Source organism: Dasypus novemcinctus, chromosome 16 (genome assembly GCF_030445035.2).
Source record: "Dasypus novemcinctus isolate mDasNov1 chromosome 16, mDasNov1.1.hap2, whole genome shotgun sequence".
Taxonomy (NCBI): Eukaryota; Metazoa; Chordata; class Mammalia; order Cingulata; family Dasypodidae; genus Dasypus; species Dasypus novemcinctus.
In genome coordinates, this window is record NC_080688.1 from 62,878,196 (window position 1) to 62,890,539 (window position 12,344).

Consider the following 12,344-nt stretch of genomic DNA (forward strand, 5'->3'; position numbering starts at 1 on the left):
ATGGCGCCACCCACATGGAGAGCTCACATAGCAAGATGACGCAACAAAAAGAAACAGATTCCCGTGTGGCTGATAACAACAGAAGCAGACAAAGAATAACACACAGCAAAATGGACACAGAGAACAGACAAGTGTGGGGAGAGGGGTGGAGAAGGGGATAGAGATAAATAAATAAATCTTTAAAATAATAATAATAATAATAAATGGCCCTTCCGCCCAATGCCTCAAGGGTCCCCTTAACCTGCCAGAAGCTTGAGAGAAACTATTTCTCCCTCCTTCTTGAACTCCACCAGTCTCCCAAGGTGAGTCACTGTCTCTTCTTTCAATTCTGAAAACACTCTCTCTACCCAGCTCAAGGGGAGGAAGGACCCTGGCACCCCACTCAGGCACTCCTGCAGGTGTAAATGGTCCCAGCAGCTCCTATCTGGAGCCCAGCGCCTCTTGGATGCCCCCCAGCTTCCGGCAGCCAAGTCAGATGCTGGTGCCAGGCTGTGGGCGTCCTGCCCCCTTTGTCTCTGTGTCCTCAGGGATCGTAATCAGCAGGTGACAGCCTCCATTAAGTGAGAAGACGAATGTGGGGGATCGTGGTGGTCCTGGACACGAGCTCCCCGCCTCCCACCCCAGCCTTGGGCTCCAGCTCTGCAGGCTGAAGAGGCTTCATTTCAGCCTGCCCAGGGCCTGGCCCGCACAGAGCCCGGCTCTGCCATCTGACTAGCCTTTCCCGACAGAGCCTGCCCCACGGAGCGCTCTGCTCTTGGCCTGGTCCCCTCTCCAGAGATTCTCCGGGGCCATGGAGTCTTCCTTGGGGGCCACAGCACTGTGGCTACCCACAAGCACCAGCCTTTCATCTAACCCCTTCCTCTACCCTCCAGATGCCGCTGGTGCTCAAAATACAGGAGCCCAAGGAGGTCCCCGTGTTAGGCAAGCATGCCTGGGGGTCCGGGAAGCTGATTTGGCTCAGAGTCTCAGAGAACCACAAGAGCAGGTATTTATTCCACCCTGGGCAGGAACACCACTAGCCCAGATGGTACCTCTGTGCAGATTAGCAAAATGCATCCCTTCCTCCAGATAAATCGTCACATGACAGGCTTGCCGATGAGCGTGAGCTGGATTTCAGCTGTACTTGCCCCCTTGGCTGAGTGTCTTTGTGCAGTGCCCTTCCTGCACAACTATATTCGGCAGCCCTAATACTTTGTCTCATTTAATTATTTCAACAGCCCCTTTTTATAGCCAAGACTCAGGCTGTAAGAGGTAAAATAACTTGTCCAAGGTCATTCGGCTCATAAATGGTGGCCAGGGAAAACAAACCTCAGGCTCCCGAGGGCCCAGAACCATGCTCTTATCTTCCTTGCGCTCCCTCTCCCTGCTTCTGGCAAGCCATGGTTCTCTGGGGATTTTTCTCAGTAAGCAGCACCCCACACACACACACACTCCCAAGGGCGACAGCCCTTCAGTGAGCTCAGTGCTATTTCTAGAGCCAGAACAGCTGCCGTCTCGAGATATCACACTACCCATCAGAGCAAACGCACAGAAATCAGAGTCTGAAAATTGCATCCTGACAATTCAGAGGGACTGGAAATGTCTTCCCAAAGAAGTACAAAGAAAGCCATGCTAAGTGTGCTGTGAATCATCCGCCCAGAGGGCATGTCAGGTTGGTGGGTCAGAGACGCAAGTCAGAAGATCAGGGCAGAGGTCAGGGCTAGAGATACGTGTTCCAGGGTCAAGGGCCAAAGTACTGGGAGAGATCTGCAGAGCAGTGGGCAGAGGAGAGCAGGGGCTGAGAGGCGAGACTGCCGTCAGCGCCAACACCCAGATTCTGGGCGGAGGAGGAGACAGGTGGGAGGGACACCGGAGGGCGCAGGGGCAGGGAAACTAAGGGAAGAGTACTTTCAGGTAAGAAGGGCCCGCTCAATCCAAGGCCAGCGAGAGGCCAAGGAAGAGGTGGACGGAGCGGGCACCATTGATCCGGCAACTGGGGGCCACTGGTGAGCCTGGCAAGGGCAGAACTGGGCTTGGGGAGGCAGAGGCCCCTCCGGTACAGGCTGATGTGAGAGCAGTCCGGGAGATGGTGGAGCTGGGGCCAGAGAGTCTCGGGGTGAGGGAGCGTGTGGAGAGGAAGACTTGACCCCGGCGAGGCAGATGGAGACGTGAGAAGGCCCAGCAGGACGAAGCAGGCCCAGGCTCCAAGGGGCAAACCCGGGAGCCCCAGGTACTCACTGGGAGGGTCACACTCAGCACAAGGAAGCACGTCCTGTGGTGGAGGATGAGGCTTGTGAGCCTCCATCCCCCCACTCTTCCAGCACGTTCTTTGTGGCCATTGATCGAGGAGGGGGCAGAGCTATGCCTGGCTACCCGCACTGGGAACAGCCTCTCGGAGCCTGGCCTGGTCGGGGTCCCTGCGTGTCATCATGGGGTAGAAGGTTGGTCCTCCAGCCCAGCCCCTTACTCTCCATCCTCTGTGGGCTCCTCTCCTCTGTGGCACTCCTTCCTGTGGCCTTGGCTAAGTGACTGGTACAAAGCCCTCTGGGGCAGGGTAGGAAGCAGCGGGCACGGGAGCGGTAGGAAAGCTGCATGCGGCGGAGGGGAGGAAGGGGCGTGCGGGGAGCTGGGGCAGGAAAGGGGTGAGGCCCAGGCAAGCACCTGCCCTCACCTGATCCTTCTCACTTTACGAGGAGGGAGAGCACCGTGTACCCAGGGGCGAAGCTGCAACCAGGCCCTACATCTTAGGCTTGCTCGGGGACCCCAACAGTGTCTGAGACAGGCGGGAGGAAACCCTCCTGCGCCCCTTGGCTCCGTGGGCCCTGGGTGAGGCACTGCAGCTACAGTAACCTAGAGCTAGTCACCTGAGGAGGGCCGTCCGCAGCAGGCCCATGACGGAGCATGCTTTGGGTAACCCGAGGGCTGGGCCAATGACCACAGTTTTACAGATGAGGAAACTGAGGCAAAGAAAGGCAAAGAAAGCGATTATTTGCCTACAGGAGCCTCAGTTCAGGGATTAAAGAGCTCAAAGCTCGAAGATCAGGGGAGCTCAGGAAGTGACATCACTGAGGAAGCTCAGGGCCCATGGCCTCACCCACAGCAGCCTCATTTCCTGTCAGGCCCCTAAAGGCTCAACTCAGGTGGACAATAAGGGGTGGGGGTGAGGAAGTGGTACCATTTTTGTTTGCTTTGTTTTTCTAATACCTAGCCCAGAACAGGGCACCAAACCTGAGTCCAGATTCTCCCCAGATAGATGGAAACTATGAGCTTTTTGGCAGAAGCGAAAATTGACCAGAGAGGCTCGTGCACCCAGCCTGCAGGGCTCCGGGCATCCACTTCCTCCACAGCTGTCACCACGCCACACCCCACCCAGAAAATGCTCTCCCTTGGGTTAGCATTGCCCCCAAGGGCTCCTCTTTGAAAGGCAGAATCCCCAGGAGCAGGGGGAACACAGCATTTTCCATTAAGAACAAGACACAGAAGACAAAACATGGGAAAGGGCTAGAAAAGAGGAGATGAGAGACCCTAAAGATAATTCCGCCTGAAGGCAGCCCTGCAGCCTGACCACTGCAGGGGAGGCACATGCACACAGACTACCTACTGACATCAATAGGGCCTTTTTATCCTGGTCTACCAGCCAGAAACTGAGGCATGGACAGAATGGTGGGATTGGCAAGGAAAGCCGAGGAGCCCAGATCTGGCTGACCTCTCCATTTTCCCAAACCTTTCTGCCCCTTGCCTCCCATTTGTGCTGGGAACCTGAGCCACACTGCATGAGATGAGTCCAGCAACCCTACTCATCCTCTAACTTTTCAGTGACCCAGTTTCCTCTTCTGTAAACTTGGGGTACTGACAGCACCCACCTCCAAGGTGAGGATTAAAGGAGATCATAGGTGTAAGTCACCCAGCATGTGCTCGGCACCAGCAAAGGCTAGCCGTGGGCATCGCCCATCAAGATCCAGCCGCATCTCACCCTTCGTGGAAACACCTTTGATTTGTACGCTGAGCGGTTGGAGGCCTCACCATCTGTACCGCGCGATTTATTACCTAATTACACACTGCCTTGACACAACTAGGAAACAATTCAATACAGCATAATAAAGGGCTAAATTGCATTTGGTCAAGTTCCCTCCAGCTCTAAAAGATATAGTCCCACACCCCATATTGCATGGGACATGCTAGACACTTAGGCGCACAGCCCACCCCTCTACCTGGGCTTGCTCCCCTGCAGAGGGGGCTTTCTCATGTCAGCAGTCTGGGCCTGCTCTTTTCTCCTGTGGCTGGGGCTACTCCCGCTTAGGACATACCCTGCACCCCAATCTGGAAACCCAGCAGCAGAGGGAGAATGCAGGGGCGGGAACTGCTGGTTCTGCTCTAGAGCTCAGAGAGAAGTGGTCCCTGGCCTCCTGTCCACACCAACTCTCGCCTTCCCAGTGGAGGCCAGCATTTTGGAGTGGGGTCTGGGAGAAGAGGCCAAGGGGGGCAGCCAGCCAAGGCACCTGTGGGCTGCACTTAAAGGTAGAGGGCCGAGGGCTCTGGAGATGTACTCACAGGTGGTCCAGCCCAGTTCTCCAGGGTGGACACTGGGGAACACCTGGCCTAACACAGAAGGATTTCTGTGCATTTGCCAGAAAGTTCTCTCTGTGTATAATGATAGAAACAGCCCTCAGTGCAGACACGCCCTGCAGAAGGTAGAGTTAAAGGAGAGTAAGGTAGGTTGGGGGCAATCAGAGAAGGCTCCAAGGAGGAGGTGGAGTGAGAGGTGGACACTGGCGGAAGGACAAGGACTCGGGTGTGGAGCATGGTCCGGCTGGTGGAAGCTTTGCACTGTAGTGCAGGCCAGGCTGAGCATTAGTTCTGGCCACTGGCACAGCCCCTGGGGAACTCCTGCCTCAGCTGTCCCCAGGTCCTGTGACTGGGAGAGACCTTTCCCTGGGATGTCCCGAGGCAGTGGACACAATGCTGCCCACCCTGGAAGACCCAGACTGCCAAGGGCATTACCGCCTCAGCTGCCCTTAGAGCAGCCCCTGGGCAGACGGGCCGTTAGTCCAGGCCAGGGAGGACCAGCACTGCCCCTCACCACCACCCCCATCTACCTTGCCCAGGATCCTGATGCTCCAGGGGCATGTCTGGAAGGGTTGATCACTCAGAAGTATGTATTCTGTCTTTGGCGATCCCTTTCTAATTTTTATATATCTCCCCTTTCATTCTCCATTGTCCCCAAATTCTCGGGCTTCCCTACTACCTGCTCTTCTCAAGAGAAAATTCTCTGATAATTTCAAATGGTGAATGAGTTGATGATTCCAAAGTATTTCCTCTTTCTGTGGATTAATTTTTCAAAAATAGTCTAAGAAAAGACAAGGTTTAATCCAAAGGAATAAATCTCTAATGGAGGATTCAGGGGTACTGGAATTGAAGTTGGCTTTCTTACCAACAGTCTTTAAATCAATATTTTATCCCAATAATATTTACTGAGCACCTACTAAATGGTAAGTACAATACCAGGTATTGAGAATTCAAAGATGAAGAAGAGTAGTCAATGTCTAGTGGAAGAAACAAAAACATAACCATAATTTGAGCAATGTGATGAGAGCCAATTTCAAAGACCCTCCTACTTGTTCAAAGCACCTGTTTAAATAGAAGTATTTGCTGATTAAAACCTATTCCTCTCTGCTCACTGAAGCAGTCCTGAGGTACTAGACAATACTTGATGGGCCTAGACTTGAAATCAGTAGCTGGGTGCCAATGTATATTTCAGCACTCACACATTTTCTAATTCAGCCTGTCCTTCCCCCTGCTCAGTCCCAATAAGATCTGACCACAGCCTTTATGAGGTCTTTCTGGCCTGGATTTTCTTTGTGGTCCAGTTTGGAATTTTCCAAACTAATCATTTGTACCTACTCCTTCTTGTGGCTCCTGGTTGAGTACACAATTTGTGATTCATTTGCTCTTGCAGTCCCCACTCCTTCTTTATCATCTGGTTATATTCGGTGCCTTCTGGCTTCCCTTCCAACACTGTTAATAATAAATGACACAAGGTTGCACCACACTTCAACACACCACACAACCATAGGCAGCAAAATAGAGTGTGCACTGAATTATTCAATAGGTGAATAATACCACAAAGCTCATCACATATTCCAGGCATGGAGAGTTGCTAATTGGCATGATGCGCACATCTTCTAGGGCATCCTCCTCAGGTCTTCCCCCAAGGCCTGCCAAAACCATGCTAGGAACTGTCCTAGCCATTTGAAAGAAGGGCGAAGCTGCTCACACAAAGGTCAAAAACTCCAGCGTAGGATTCAGTTCTACCTACTTTAGGGAACCACCAGAAATTGGGATTTGAAATTGGGATTGTCCCAGAAAATCTGGGATGTGTGGCTATCCTTGATTTCATGCTCTCCAGAAGAAAATCAAGTCAGCTGGTAATGAAGCTGGATAAAAGACACCTTAACTCCAAAGCCAAACTGACAAGAGGCCAGGGATGTCTCAGGCTCAGCCATCCCAAGTGACAGGCAAGGGGAGGCCTGAGCCATCATGAGAAGGGAAAAGAAAGATAAAGTGGAGGGAAAGGGAGATGAAAGAGGAGTAGGAAAGAATGAAGTGGAGGAGAGAGGAAGGAAACAAAGAAGGAGAAAACAACAGACAGACAGACCAGGAAAGAGTGACTGGAAGAAAGAAGAAGCAGAAATAGGTAGAGCAAGAAGGGAAGAGGCACGAGAAGGCGTTGCAGAAAGAGGGAGGAAAGACAGAAGATGCTGATAGTGGAAAAAGCTGGAAATAAAACCCACCAGTGGTCTCAGCCACTCTCCAGGAACAGGGGCTTCTCTGGGGCCTGTCTCATCTTGCTCACTTGACCGGCACTTTCTAGCCAAAACCTCTCCCTGAACTCTTCACAGAGTCTGCCCAGAGAGGTAGACACTTGCTGACTTACCTAGTGCGCCCCCATCACACACTTCTGGGGCGGCAGCTCACACAGCAAAAGGGTCAGCGTAGAGGGACACCTCTGAGGACTCTCCTCCTCGCCCCCGGTGTAATGCAAGCAAGACCCCAGGGGAAGCGGTGCTCAGGGCTGCCCCCACTTTTTTCAACTATGGGAAGAACCGCAGTCCTAAAAGGCCAGAGTAAAGGCCCTCGGCCTGTCTGTGGACACACCCTACTGGCTTCTGACATTGGATTCATGCCTTTAGTTTTTCAAAGCAGTGAACAAAAGTATAACTCACCAAGGGCACCTGGAAACCACATTACTTCTCTGCTAAGTCAATTTAATGTTTTGGTGTCAAAACTAATAGCAACAAAAACTCAGGCCTCTTTCCCAGGAAAAAGGATCTAAGAATTAGCCCATACTTAGGAATATATAAAAAAAACAAGGACCCAAACAGCTTAATCAGGCTCTGGAAACCCCTTAGCTGGCAGCCACACCCAGCTCCAAGCCAAGAGAGCCTGCCTTGTCTGTAGAAATTCCCCAGAGTGCACTCATCAAGGAGCAGGCTGCCCCGGTGGAGGATACTCAATTTTAATCCATTCAACAAATATTTACTGAATTCCTACCTCTGAATAGACAGAGTGCTCATGGTTACTAATTTTAGCTTCAGGCACTACAAGAGATCAAGAAGAAATAACTGGGTGATGGTGTGAATGGCAAAGCTCACAACGTGCTGATGGAAATGGTCTTTCCCAGGCCAGCACCGGCCTCACCCGAGGGCTAAGAGGACACAGCCTGTGCAGTGGACGCCAGGGGGCAGGGAACCCAGGCCCGCACCCACCCCCCACTGCCACCCACACCCACACAAATTTGCAGGCTGCCGCCTGAGATTCCTGCCGCAGGGACAGAGCTTTTGCCTCCGCGTTAGCTGGAGACTTGACACCCAGATGTCCCCCTCCCGATAGAGAGTGCTCCCCATGATTCTCACGCATGCTGGGGGTCAGTGAGAGAACTCAGCACCCACGTCCCTACCTCCCCCAAGAGCAGGTGTGGCTAGAGCATGGGAGGGGACATATTGAGGAATGGGAGTGGTTGGAGGGTGCTCCCAGACGCAGGAGGAGAGCGGCTAAAGACACCAAGGGCTCCCTGCTTTGCCGGGTCGGGTTCTATTGCTCACCCTCCACGTCCACTCAGCCCTCACGTCAAGGGAGAAAGGAGGAGAGCTTTGAGCTGCCACAACAAGCCTGCTTCCTCCCTGAGGGTTGATCTGGGGGTGGGCACTGGGGCGGGGCTGAAGGGCTTGTACCTGGAGCCGGAGTCACTGCCGCTCTGCACTGCTTGGTCGTCGGTGAGATTACAGAGCCCCGTCCAATTGGCCAGCTGGTCGCCACTCTGCCAGCCAAACTGGAGGCCTCTGGCAAGAAAACGAGGCAGTCGGTACTCACGCTCATTTGCTGGGTTACGTCTCCATGCGAGAACCACATTCCACCATCGTGCCCAAGTGACACATCTCCTTGATCATGCACTTAATGAAGGCAGAGGTGATACTCCCAACAGACGACAAGAATAAACCAGAGCCCTTTGCAAGGCTCTCTGCTCCTCTACATCCATCTCCTCATTTCTTCTTTACAGGTGAGGCTGGGATTACACATTTTCCACATAGAAAATTGAGACATAGAGAGATTATGGTCATAGAGCTCTCCAGCCTCCTGAAGGGTGCTTCCCCCATTGCCCCTCAATTCCCACTTCCAGAAAGACGCTAACCATAATAGCTCTAGAGCTCCAGCGCTTCGTCCTCTGTCCTGGAGGTCAGACAACATTTCAAAGCTTTTAACAAAACCTATAGCTTTCCAGTGCATAAGGACTAAACACATATGTTTAACTCTGCTCCCTCTGCAAACCTGACTAAAACGACAGCAAAGGAATAGCTAAGGATGTGAGCACACAAGAGGCAGAAAGAGATGGGGGCTATCAACACAGTTTGGATGATGAAAAGCAGATAAGCTAACTATGGAAACAGCAAAAAGAGAAGCAGTTGCCAGGGGTTCAGGAGGAGGGTATGGGATGAATAGGCGGAGAAGAGGGCATTTTTAGGCTAGTGAGAATATTCCATGTGACATTGTAAGGGTGAATACATGGCATTTGTCAAAACCCTTAGAACTGTACAACATGATGGGTAAATTGTGGACTTCAGTTAATAATAAGGTATCAATATTGGCTCATCAGTTGTACCCAATGTACCACACAGATTCAAGACATTAATAATAGGGGATGGGGACAAAAAGGGTTTATGGGGACTTTCTGGTCTTTCTGTGCAATTATAGTGTAAACCTAAAAAAATAAAGCCCATTAAACCTACAACACTGATGACAGACAACGACCATCCCAAGGAACATAGGGCGTCTATAACCGCAAGCACGATAGTCCCATCTGTCTGCCCCATGTGATTGAAGCCCCCTCTCAATTAGAGGTGGAGTGGGCATCACAATCCCAGAATCCTCAGGATTGGGGAATGAACAATGGACCAGAGCAGACTTACTGGTATTCTAATATAGACTTATTATGATTCTAGCAATGAAAGAACTTATATCATTGATGTGGAGGCAGTGTCCACTGGAGGTTCTGAGGGGAGGGAGAGAGAAAAACAGGTGTAATATGGGGGCATTTTTGGGATTGGGAATTCCCCTGAATGACATTGCAATGACAGATACAGGCCATTAAATATCCTGCCATAACCTAAATAATTGTGCAGGAAAGAGTATAAACTACAATGTAAACTCTAATCCACACTTAGTGGCAGTGCTCCAAAATGTGTTCATCAATTGTAACAAATGTACCACACTAATGAAGGATGTTGTGAATGTGGGGAAATGTGGGAGGGGTAGGGAGCAGGGCATATGGGAATCCCTTATATTTTTTAGGTAACATTTGTGTAATCTAAGTATCTTTAAAATATATTTGTTAAAAAAAAAAAAAAAACAACAGATGGGAAACTAACTTAGACCAGAGAGAGGGGATCCTGAGTGTCCCTAAGAAACAAATCTATTCACAACGTTCAACCCCAGGAAGGCTTCGGAATCGGGGTATCAGCGGCCACCGGGGCAGCAGTGATTGCTTTAGGGTTGCAGAAGGAGCAGTCTGACCACCACCAGCCCTCCCCACCGCCTCCCTTACCCGAGCCCTGGCCACTGCCCCTGCCCACCTCGCAGAAGTGGGAGCTTCGCCCTCGGGGGACGCTGACCAGGGGACTTCTGCGCTGTCTTCCTCACACACTGAGACGTGACTGAAAACTGCCCGGTTTCCTGGCAGGAGCCTTACTGAATGCACACCTGGCTTCAGAACCCTGGTCCCGCCCGCCCTCCCCACAGGGCACTGAAGAACACCTCAGGAAACAGAGCAGCTCAAGAAGAAAAGCCTGCGGAGCAAGGGCCGCTGCCCACCCGAGCCCCTCGGACAGGGCTCTCCACCTGGGCTCCAGAGGACGCTTTGCCGTGGGGCGGCCCCAGGGGTGGAGCAGTGTCCCCGGTCTCACCAGCTCGACGCCAGGAGCACCTCGCCCCGTCCCTCGTGGCAACCAAAAAGTGTCCAGACCTTGCCAAAAGTCTCCTGCCATGTCCTGGGGGACCGGGAAGATCTGGTTAGAGCACTGTCCTAGGGTAATACCACACCCGGAACTTCCAGTAACCGACTCACCCTCAGAATGGGCGAAGACCACCAGCGTATGAGGAAAGTGACAGAACAAAACCAACAGGAAAAAAATAATAATAATCCAGGGGAAAAGAGACGATGAAAGAAGAAGAAACCCTTGAAAACCAACTTTTCACAGCCTTAGCCCCTGAGCGAAGGCAACACTGGCGCACCCATATTTACCACGAACAAGCTGAGAGACCTCAGCCAAGCCTCCACACCTCTCTCGGCTTCTGTCCCCCTCTTTTAAGTGAGAAGAACTGTCCAGGATGTCTTCAAGGTCCTCAACCAAAAGTGTCACAGAGCTGAGCCATGTCTGCCAGCGCCCAAGTGGCTCCCGTGCCTGTTGGCTCTGCTTCCCAGCTAGGCCTGGGTGAGCAGGCACCCGGGCGCACTGGCAGAGGGCTGCACACAGGAGGTGCCCAACCCTATGCTTTGCTGAGGGGCCGCAGACTCCCTCATCTTTTCCAGTCTTCCAGGCAATGGCCGGTCCCACCTGGGAAGGCACAGGTCCCAGGACAGGGCCTGAAGTCACTGTCCAGTTCCTCGTCCATTCAGAAAACAGCAGTGCTCCAGTTTTGTTCTGATTCCATCACCGTTGGTTGGTCAGGTTTGGTCTATCTGGAGGGGAAACATTTGCTATACTGCAGGCACTTTACGGATGTGATCTCAATGCCTACAACAGCCTCAGGCAGAAAGCCTTATTGTCTAGGTTTATGGATGAGGGAACTTGCAAGTCAGAGAGGCTTAGGAACTTGCCCAGGGTCACAGAGGCTAACAAGTGCCCAATCTAAGATTCCAACCCAGGGTTGCCTGACTCTGAAAGCCTTTGCTCCTAAAAACCTTTACCAGGCTATCTATAGATAGGTCAAGAAAACAATATTTCTACCTAAGATTTTACAAAATTAACTGGCTAGTCAATTCCCAGCCCAGCAGCCTGCTATGGAATTTACAGGCTTCTTAAAAATAGTCTGGCCAGCAAGACTTTTTTTTTTTGCACCAAATGCACAAAGCAGTAGCTAGCAGCACTTTCACCCTCCCACCCAGACTAGTCCCTCTCATGGTTGTAGAAGGAAGGGACTACTAAGCAGGTATCAGTTATAATCTTTTAGCAGGACATATGATGGCACTGAAAGATGCTCATAATAAATTAAGTGAAAAATGCAAGCTACAAAAGGAAAAATGCAGTAGTGGCTGCATTTTTATAAGGTTTTTTACTAAAAAGCTGGTTATTTTTTCAAAGCAGCATTATAAGCTTATTCCTTCTTTTTGTTACGTTTTCTAACATTATCTTAAAAATGATTGTATAATTTTCAAAAATCAATAAATTTTATAATATAAATTTCATTCCTGGAGTAGGAATAATACATATATTAGTCAGTTTAAACCCTCTGAGGTGAAGGTATTTAGGGGTATAAAATAGGATAGCAAAGGAAAAATGTATTATTTACTGATTCTTTAGTCAAGTTTATTGAACATCTATGAGGTGCCAGAAACTGTGCTGGACACTGGGACAAAAAACAGAGAAGGGCAAGTACTTGTTTTCAAAGGTGATTAAGGAAACATGCATGGGGAAGCAGATGTGGCTCAAGGGATAGAGCTTCTGCCTACCATATCTGAGGACCTGGGTTTGATCCCTGGGGCTTCCTGTTGAAAAAGAAGAGAAAGCATGCCAGTGTGGCAAACCAGCACTCGCACAAGTTACCGCATGGTGAGCCAGTGCCCCGCACAAGTGAGTCAAGCAGCAAGATGA

The 12,344-nt window shown here is 51.0% G+C and overlaps 1 protein-coding gene across 4 annotated transcripts in view; it reads right to left on the reverse strand.

Moving 5' to 3' along the window:
- The window catches only part of ST8SIA5 (ST8 alpha-N-acetyl-neuraminide alpha-2,8-sialyltransferase 5), an 82,000-nt gene that overhangs the window by 44,934 nt on the left and 24,722 nt on the right, over positions 1 to 12,344 (reverse strand). For 2 of the 4 annotated variants that reach the window (XM_058277620.2, XM_071208525.1), the window contains one exon: positions 8,211 to 8,318. The exons of the other annotated variants lie outside the window; for them this stretch is intronic. In XM_058277620.2, the coding sequence (XP_058133603.1) occupies positions 8,211 to 8,318 (108 nt within the window). The remainder of the gene's footprint in view (positions 1 to 8,210; positions 8,319 to 12,344) is intronic. 4 annotated transcript variants of the gene reach the window in all.